This window comes from Galleria mellonella, unplaced genomic scaffold (genome assembly GCF_026898425.1).
Source record: "Galleria mellonella isolate WM207_F2 unplaced genomic scaffold, CSIRO_AGI_GalMel_v1 utg65, whole genome shotgun sequence".
Taxonomy (NCBI): Eukaryota; Metazoa; Arthropoda; class Insecta; order Lepidoptera; family Pyralidae; genus Galleria; species Galleria mellonella.
Window position 1 is genome coordinate 11393327 of NW_026442138.1, and position 11027 is coordinate 11404353.

Here is an 11027-nt window from a genome sequence, read left to right on the forward strand (position 1 = left end):
AATATTTGAATATCATAAGCAATCACAATCATTGCTTATTTAATAACATAACGATAATAGTTATTTCTATACTAATATTATGAAAAGGAAATATTTGATTGCTTGTTTATTTGTAATGGATACTCAAAAACTACTTAACGGATTGTAAAAATTCTTTTACAATAAATTCTAACTATTTGTGCAAAGCCAGGCCAGATTGCTACTAGCTATATTATATATTTGAAAAGCAACCTGATGATTATTTGTATATAATATAATCACATGATTAACACATCACATGATGACCACATGGTCAATCACTTAAATTCCAAACTATTCTATTATATACACAATATATCATTATATACTACTTTTTCCTTATATATCTTAAATATTAATTTTCCTTCTTTTTTCTTGCTTGCAAATAAGACAATTATGCTATACAGAGGGAATTTTACTTAATACTTGAAAACTAAATATAAATAAACTTACAAGAATCCTTCTCCAAACTAGCAGACCAAACTTTATTGCACTCGGTTGACAATATACCGCTGAAGATAGAATCATACGGCGATAGGTGAATAAACTTTACGAGTTTTAGTCCGCTGTCGAATTTCCATATATTGATCTTGCCTTCCACTGTGCCTGTAGCTATCAAGTCGCTATTGTTACCTTTGGATACCACTGAAACGTTTGGACACGGTACGGCGCAGGCTGTTGCATTTGTGACCTAAAATAGAATATTGATTGGGTTGAAGAATCTATAGGACAATACACTACAGTAAAAGAAACAAATGACTTATGGCCCAGGCATAGAATGAGCCACCTTTTATTTTCCCGTGGGTATCGTATGAGACGACTAAAAGAGCTTAATAATCGAGAGATGGGCAGCTGCATCCCTCTGAAAACATCACCACATCCTAACTACGGTTGACAAGCTGATGCCAAGTGTGGCAACTACTGGCAAAACGCTCCTTATGGTGGAGGCTTATGTTCAGCAGTGGACAGTTAAAAGCTGATAAGATAATGGTGATAAGAAACAACCAACGGCCCAATGCCTCTGTATGTCGCAAATATGACAGTTTAGAACGGCTTCAGTATTAGCAAACTTTTAAAGGCCTTAGGTCGTAGGGTACGAGCCGATTGTCCCCAAATCGCCGTTAAAAATATCCCAAAGGGTGGTGACCTCGTTTTTCTGTCATCAAGAAAGACGCCTTGAAAAATTTGACCAGTGGCTCTAAGTAGACATGTACATAGGACGACGGAGAGAGAGAGAGAGAGATATTTACTGTAATAGTACCAACATTACACTTACCGATAAAGGTACGTTGTGTGTGTACTCGCCCCTGACGAAAGGACAGGTGGGAGAATGTCGCTCATGCTCCACCCACGGCTCATCGGATTTCTCCCAGCACACCAGGCAGACGAGGCAAGTGAAGCACATGGCGCGGTCATCCCCCGACGGCGAGGGCTGATGGTAGAACCCCGCCTGCGCCATACGAGCTGGTAATGCCCACCTGAGGAACGAAGAGTAATTTTTGTTCAGCCCAATAAAATTTGTGCATAATTGATTAAAATATCACTAATGAGATGATATTTTTATATTTCTGGAATTAATTGGAAATAAAGATACAATTTTCATATTTTGATACGTACTTATAATCCATATGTGGCCATCTTTTGAAGGTCTCTTTCCGCTCCGCCTCCGAGTACATCAGCGGCCTAGTCTCCTCATCGCGGGAGCACGACACAAGATCATTGGCACGTTGGCCCACCGCCGACGCGATGGATAATGCCGGTATCCGTCGATTTTGGGTCTTCAACTCCTGAATTACGCCGATTGTGACCAACCGAATTGTGGATTGTGGTAGACAGATTGTTACTGTACTCCACTGTGCAAAAAAAAATTAAATAAAATGTTAATTTAGTGCAAGATAGTGAAAGAAAACATATTTTAGAGTTGATTAAAGAAATTTTTAAATCATATATTTTTTATATTTCATCACTAGAATTAGGAGTTCTGATTTCTGTTCAGAATAAATATAAAATTAATACTTGCTTAAAAATTACTTATTGAGTCAATGTACTAATTAATATTAAGCTTTTTCTTATAAAGTTAATAGTTTAATTAATACTAAGCTAATAAATTTACCTAAAAATTAAAATATTTTTATGTACATAGGGGCCGCCTGAAAATCAGCGCTATATAGGTACTTCTCGCTGGAGCTGTACATATATAGCAACAGCTGAGGCGGCTCCTATTACCTACCAGCAACATTAATTGATTTTTATTTTCTTTTTATTGTTTTAATTTTTTTAATGAATGAATGAATGAGTATACTTTATTTGCATTATACAATATAGGAAATAAACAAGACAATTTACAAACATAACGATACAATTGTATAAGTACAGTAAGGCGGTCTTATTGCTGAGAGCAATCTTTTCAAGACAACCTTAAGGTAATGGACTAATTGTTGTACAAGTAGGTATAATAGTGCTTTATAATTAAAAAAGCATCTTTTGCAAATTAAAAATATATAAAAATTATATACATATATACACACATATATACATAAATATACACATACATATATATACATACACATACACACGCATACATATACATACACACACATATATTTTATTTTCTTAATACTGGTAATAAAGGTTATCTATCTATCTATCGAAATAAATAGCAAACAAACTGACTGTCCCCTTGATGAAAAGCGATAATCGTGGCTTATATATATATATTTATAGCACCATAGACACGTTGAACCAAATATAAATAATGAGCCAACATGTAACACTCACCTTCTGTGCCTTCACACCTTTCCGAACCGGCTCTGCATCTATTGAGTTCTTGAGTTCATTGATAAAATCTGAAAGACCTTCCATAGAGTGAGCATCCAGACTCTGCAGGCACTGGTAGAGTAGTACCGCCTGAAACAATAATGACCTTTAGTGCGAAGCTTGAATTGGTTATTTTTCTTTTATACAACTTAGCATGGCAAACAAGGCAACATGAACATTACCATGGGCATAACAGAGTATACTATTTCGCCCATGATAACCCCCCCCCATACATTGTCATTCTTGAGAATTAAGGTGTTATACCCTATAAATTCACTGCCATATCACACCCTTCAAACCGAAATATAACTATCCAAACACTACTCATTGTAAAAAAAAAAACAAAATACAGTGAATTTTCAACCATAATTACCATATTCGTGAACACGCATTTTATGTACAACATCAATGTCAATGAGTCAGTTCATATTTGATTTAAAAAAAATAGACTACCTATTACAAGACGTAAATCACATGACGGTTAGAAAATAAAGATTTTGTAGCTAATTACTAATGTTAAAATTTAAAAAATGTACTGGTTTTTTAATATAAAGAAAATTGGTAACCTAACAAGCAATCCTAACAAAATTGTTCCAACAAGGAAATAACTAAATATAACGACGAATTAAAATCGGTGGAAACTTTCTTTTTACAGTAGCATAAAAATGTCATAGTTTCGAAAAAAAAAAAAAACAGAACCTTATGTTGTTACGCACATAACTTTAAATGGCAGACAACATTAAAAACTTTTTAAGATAACATTCTAGAGATTAGATCGGGGAATACCGTAGGCTTAACTCAGGACAAATCTATACGTGACAGAACCAATGGGTTAAGGACCCATTGGTTTAGTTAGATTGGGCCAATATATAAACTTTGTGTTAAACAGTGTTCTACAATCTAAATTCCTAACACTAGCTTCTGATAAACACTTATGAAATAATAACAAAGGATTTGATAACGCCAACGAAATGTAGGTAGCTTCATAACTAGGGGGAAAAGGGATTGTTAGTAATCGAATCTGTCTCATTGCTAACAATATCTCCTATCAGGTCGACCTCCACGCGGTTCCCCCTTGAAATCATCGTGGTTAATTATTGTTGAATTGGTCGCGATTGTTTTATGCAACTTAGAATGGCAAATAAGCTGACGGCCCACCTGATGGAAAGTGGTAACCATCGCCCATAGAAATTAGTAGTATCATGGACATAACAGAGTATACTGTTTCGCCCATGATACCCTTCATACATTGTCATTCCTAAGGACTCGGATGTTATTCCTCTGTACCCTGTAAATTCACTGCCATATCCCACTCTTCAAACCGAACACAGCCATGCAAACACAACTGCTTCATGGTTAAAATATGAATGTTAATGAGAGTTCGTTTTTATTCATTGACACTATAATACAACAACCAATTATCATAAAATTTAGCATACAGGCACCATTTAGATCATAATCAATATTTTCCAGTTATGCAGACGAAGTCACAGGTAAAGACTAATCAATAATAAGTTTGTACATCAGAATATTTTATCTACTATTACAATTTTAGAATAATTTCAAATGGTTGTGCATACACCACACAACAAATGGTTAATTTTATTCATATTCCGTGTGATAATATCTTAATAGCTGAGTTAACATCCTTACTAAAATTACAAATGTGAAAGTGAGTTTGTTTGTTACCTTATAACGCTTTAACGGCTTAACTAATCACTATAAAACTTGGTATACACGTACTAAATGAGACAGAGAAGGATATAAACTACTTTTTATCCTGGTCAGTAAACATATAACGCGAGCGAAGTCGCGAATAAAAGATAATGTATGTAATAAATTTCACTATATAGTATATAATGCATGTGAAAAAATCTGAAAATTTTATATACAGCATAATTAGTTAAATCCTAAACTTAGCGATATAAATGTGGAGCTTACTTCTTGGTGCCATAATGGCTCAACTGTCGATCATGAAAAATAACATATGTATACATGAATATAACATAATGGAGAAAAACATAGACTACTTTTTATCCTGGTTATGGAGGCAAAGTCGAAGAGGCAGTACTAGTAAATAGATATTAACCCTTCTTTGCATAATGGTGGAAATTTCCATCATAACATTGAATGCCCAAAAATTATATAAAAGAACAAATTCACTTTAAATTGATCGTGTCTTGATACCTTTTTAGTATCCATTATAGAAAAAAAACATAGCTGTCAAATTTATTTTTTAACCATTTTTCTTTTAATTTTGAACACGCATTATATCACCTTCATTTATTTCACCAATAAAAAAAAATCATGCAGAGAAGGGTTAAGAGACTACTGAAATATGAAAATTGTTTTAAACTCGAATAATCAAGACATAATATGATTCAATAATTACACATTTTTTTGTTTCACACCTGTTGAGTAATGACATAAAATCTTCGTTTTAATATTCCATCACCTAGTTATCACATTATTTTCTAAGTCATACATTACAAGGTCAGTATTGTTTGTTGAGCATATTATAATAATAATTATAATTTTTATTATTACAGAACAGTCCAATACCACCAAGATCACTACTGGAAGAATGAATCATATTTGGTTTTGGTCGTCACTTCATCTAACTGTAGTAACGTCCTACACTGCATTTTCTCATATGGTATGGTCAATCGAGAAACTTTTTTTTTCTCATTGACCCTATTGCCAAAGGTATTTCCGAACAAATATGACATTGAAATCTTTAAGAGCAGAAAAAATAAATTTATTTTTGGTACTTAGAATTATGTGGTTACCCCAGTTTACCAATGTACATTATTATATTAAGTTGGCAACTTGAGTAGAGTTTCTGCCTCCAACATTACACATGAAAGCCTCTAACCTGGTTTAACAGATAACTATGTGCTCTATGAAGTACACACAAGTAACTACTGTTTCAAAATTACACAAATGTGACTTTAATGGGAAATTGGGTTTCAATCTTAAGATCCTTGGACCGCAACCAAACATTGTCTAAATTGCTATTGCTCTATTACATCTATACTCAACTGTGTAAAAAAAAACTGAATGCAAGCAATGCAAGAATAGATGTATAAAATGCTCTTTAGCAAAATGTGCTGTGTAAATAAATCGTTAAAATTCGTCATATAGCTCCTGGACTCCTTCAGCCAATGTGTTAGGCCAATGATGTGAATAACAAAGGTTACTGTTTACATATTTATTTTATTACAATATCATTGCATTAAATATCTTGGCTTATTGTTATTCTGCATTGTATGTTGTACGAGGATGGATGTTGAAACTGCAGTCATGACAATTTATTTATTACATGTAATACATTCATTAATTATTTCTACATATTGTGCTATATATTTTTTTATATTTATGATTGTATCAATAGGATAGTTATGTTATGAAAAAAAGTAGGCCTGTATGTATATCCTATATTATGTAATTTTGGAACTATTTGCCCCTGATAATGTACAAATTAAACTTCGCCCCGTGTGAACACTGTAGGCTAATTTGATTACAATCATTTAATTTCACATTCACATTTGAGTGTGTGGCCAGCATCATTTATGCTTGCCATTGTTGGGCCAACAAACATAGTCACTTATAATTTTCTATAAAAAAAAATCTACAAATGTCATGTATTAATATTGTATTAATAAAACAAAATTACAACTTTACAATTACATACTTTAACAAAGGTATAGGCTTCTGTACTTTCTGTAACATTTTGAAAAGATCAAAAATATAAAAAATAAATATAAATAGCCATATAAAAAATGTTGCAAAATCTATATGTTGCATATCAAATACTTTGAAATGAAATATTAAAAATAATATACAAATATCTGTAAAAACAATGTTTCATTTTCTCATAAATTAATAATATAGAGTAAATGAAGCTATCTCATATTTTTATTATCTTCTTCAGAGAAGTTGGTTGAAAACCAAACTCACTACTTCACTTTTTTTCTTAATTACTCTCTTGCAATTGCTATGAAATTATAATATGTACTAATATCTTTGCCAACTCAAAAAAAATTATTCCAGATGGCTATTTCATATGTATAGATTTAAAAAATAAATCACTTCTAGATAGTGTATCTAGGTAAAACACACTAGTTTTTAAGTTAGATCTTTAAGTACACAACCATAAGAACTGTTTGGTGCAGTAGTTTTTACATAATGCTGGAACAAAGATACTGACAGATAAAATTTTTAAAAATTATTAAATATCTCTTACATTAATTTTCCTCAAATATTTTCCACATACAGGCATTGTATAGTTATAATTCCATTAAGATAATAATTTATTAATAGATACATATAAAGTATAATTTTTAATATTAATAATTTATTACTTCCTATCTAAATTACATCAGTAACAAATTATTAAATTAATTAGAAATCTTATTGGCTATCCTATAGGATTTGAATTATGTTCTATGTATTACTTAAGCACTATGTGGGTGCAGTTTCAATTGTTAAAAACTATGTTATTTGGTGTTCATTCAAAGGTTACAATACAAATATTATGATGCACATTAAATACTTAATTTCAGTCTTGACATTTTACAAGGTAGTACTATGACATGAGAAAATCTATTTTTAATATTTAAACTCATTACCAGAATATTTAAACACGAGTTAAGTAATGACAAATCACTTAGGATATTTTTCTCATTTATTAGAATAAAACTCACAAATGTGGAGTTATGACTAAAAGGTAATATTAAAATATCACAATGTAATTTCCTGTTGAAATAATTCTTATGTTTAAATAACAATGGCCATTGTTTGTGATTTAGATATAGTATAGGAAATACCTGTTATAAAAATAAATATTCAGTAGTGGACAGATAAAGACTGATATGATGATGATGATGATGATAGGAAATACCTAATTATAATTTAAATTCAATTGAAATGATAAGATTAATTTTACATCAAAATTAGTATACTTTCACTACCTTCCAAATCTAGTGTTCACCAAAATTATTAGGTTACACTGTTCAAGTTAAATATTCTGACAAGATACTTTTAGTGAACGAAATAATTGTAAATCTGATTGTACAACATGTGAACATGCAGTGGTTAGCATGTGTTTAAGATTTTATCACCTTTTATATTTTCTATTTTTGAGTAGTTCATATAAGAAATCAATTACATACCTCAGATAAGACAAGTTCTATCCTAATTATCTTGTCAAGCTGCGACGAGGGCAGCGGCCGCTGGAGAGCTGTGTGCAGAAGCAGCACCCCATTGTAGTCAGAGCGAGCGCTCACCCCGCTACTGTCCCACACAAATACTCGCTCCGCAGTCGGCGCGTACTCTATACCAAGTGTACCTCCGTCATCTAAAATGATAACATGACATTATCCGGTGAAAATAAAATTTTTGTTTATTGGAAACTGTCAAGCTACAGAACAATGTAGGACACGGAAATGATAGTTTTACAAGCGAAAAACATTCAACTATACAAGATTATTTACACATTATAATCACATTAAAATATAAATACAGCAATAATAATCAATGTTCGAGAATAAAAGCGTCAGAACCTACCCGCTGAGAGACAAGAGGACTGGAGAATCACACCAGAGTTCACATCCAAAACGTGTACACCACCTACATCAGTCTTCACTAATATTATATTTAAGTTACTATGATACGTTAAAGAAGTAACAGGAAAGTTCATACGTATATAACCATCTTCTCGTAATATCAAAGAATCATCGCCCATCGTGGCCGTGAACACATCTGTCTACAACGCCATTTGTAATTTATACTTTTTTTATGTCAAAAATTCAGACAAAAGTGGCCAGACACAAAATGTCAAATGCCTACAGTGAAGAAAGTGCCTAATAAGAAAATTCTTATGGTCTATGGTCATACTTTTCGTCATAGATTAAGGAGAGTACTTGTGGTATTTTTTCCTATGATTTTTGTTTATAGGTAGATACTTAATTTAAATTTAATATTTACAATAGTATATCCATCTAAATAATTCATTCTGTAAGTAAAATTATTATTCTACTAATTCTAAATATAAAATAACGAAATTACTTTTTTAATGTTGTTGGACTTAGCACTATTCTTAATATATTTTGAATCAGTAGCGAATGGACTTATTATTTCAGTCATGACTTGGCGGCTTTGCCTGGCGCCTTCCTCCGAAATGATTGGGAAAACTATAATTTTTATTATATTAATTATATTAATTATATTAATAAACGTCCTACGACTTCTATTATTAGGATGAACTTAGCCATCTGAGATCTTAGCCTTCTCCTTCTCATTTGACTAAGCTAAAAATTGTAAACAATAATATGTGCAATTCTTAGATTATATAGATAATCTTCATATTTATGCTTTACGAAAAACGGGTCAACTTTATCATAAAATTTTGTGTAATAAATAATTATTAATGTTTCCTTTATAACTTCTATATTTATTTATTTTTTATAATTTTGGCACCTTTTTTATGCGTAAGAACTCATTTTATTTATTAAATATTTAAATTTAGATACGCCAAGATACATTGTATACGTAAGTAAATAGAACACTGATAATTTGACTATTAGCTAACAAAAAGTTGACCAATTTTTGAGACTCGATGCTCTGTATATATTATGTAAGTGCAATTGTTGCACAGATGTGGATGATTCGAATCACATTCTCCAAATTGTCCTTTTTATGACCATTTTTTTCTTTTTTTTTTCTTTACCTCCGTATTCTCTTACCTACTTAGTTTCAGCATTATTGTTTCTTGATAATTTTGAAGTATATAATTTGATTTCCTTTTCTATTTTTATCAATACATGATGTTAAGTTGTAATTTTTTTTTAATATCAATTATTCAACTTTTCTGATCTATACCTTAAATTCTATCGTCCAAAATTCTCTTTACTAAAATGCACTTTCTGAACCAACCCCCCCCCCCCTCATCCCGCCCTTGAAAAAATCGTTGAATATAATTATACTCATTTGCATACTTAAGTGTAAAAATATTTAATTTTAACCGGTTCTATATGGATAGATCCGTAGATAACTATGTAGTTTCGACTTTTGTATAAAGTCTCCCTCTGGTAAAGATAGGTGTGCTTGACCCTATACAACGGCCCTATACTTATTTTTCAACTACCTTCAATTATTTATTACCAAGTGCTTGCGTAACAAGGAAAAGAAAGAAATAATATATAATAAAATGCCACTCACTCCTTTTTAAGCCCACGAAATCAGATGGAGGAAATTGGGAAAATTGTTCAGTAATAGGGATTTACTAGTAATTTATACACCTGGTTAGGTCAGATAAGAAATAATTTTTGATAATCGACACTAGTGGCTCTATTCTCAGCAATTTGTTTCGTGAAAATCAGGTTAATTTTTACGGGGTTCCGTCTGGAAACTATCATGGTTTATTCTTAATATGATGAGCTGACTGATCTGACTTTACTTTATTGTAAATGGATAACGCAGGCGAAATTACGATTCCACTGTCATTCATTTAAAAATATCTCGTTATATTGGTATTTCCTTTGAAAACCATTTAATTCATCACAATCATCACCAAAGAAAAACAAATCAGTTGTAATTTGATTAAAAAAAAATCAGAAAACCCCTTCCACTGTGTTCAAAAAAAGGAAATGCAGAAATAGTAATAGTAGTAAATTATTGGACTAATGTTACTATACTTCAGGTTCAGCACCGGGCACGTAATGCCCCTTGTTTTTATATGTGATAATGAAATAGTAACCCTACCTGCGCTATCGGTATACATCGCCGGGGCACCAGTGAAGGATGATAGGGGAGGAGATGAAGTAGGTCAGTTAGCCCATCGTGACAAATACAACGAGAATTATTTACGATGGTTTCCAGGGGGAATCACGTGGAGGTCGACCTAATAGGGCATATTGCTAGCAATGGGGCTGTCAAACTCTATTGGTAACAATCCCTTTCCCCCCGTAATACCCCTTGTAGGCGTTCATAGGTTAACACATAATAATAGGTTAATGGTAACTGCTTAACAACAGAATTGTATGTCTGTTTGCCACCTTAGTGGTATTAAAAAAAAATTGTAAAATTTAATAGTATATAAAATATAAATAAAATACAAGAACTTCATAAAATTCGTACAAGAACTAAAAAGTTTAATAACTTTTTTGCACCAAGTTACCAAATTTCCTTTC

At 31.8% G+C, this 11027-nt stretch overlaps 1 protein-coding gene across 5 annotated transcripts in view; it reads right to left on the reverse strand.

Moving 5' to 3' along the window:
- Positions 1–8638, reverse strand: part of LOC113518691 (baculoviral IAP repeat-containing protein 6) — a 54174-nt gene extending 45536 nt beyond the window's left edge. For all 5 annotated transcript variants that reach the window (XM_052900738.1, XM_052900739.1, XM_052900736.1 and 2 more), the window contains exons 1-6: positions 8404–8638; positions 8010–8194; positions 2797–2925; positions 1636–1871; positions 1295–1496; positions 472–709 (exon numbers count right to left, since the gene is read on the reverse strand). In XM_052900738.1, coding sequence (XP_052756698.1) covers positions 472–709; positions 1295–1496; positions 1636–1871; positions 2797–2925; positions 8010–8194; positions 8404–8581 — 1168 coding nt within the window. In that variant the 5' untranslated portion in view covers positions 8582–8638. The remainder of the gene's footprint in view (positions 1–471; positions 710–1294; positions 1497–1635; positions 1872–2796; positions 2926–8009; positions 8195–8403) is intronic.
- Positions 8639–11027: the final 2389 nt, after the last annotated feature.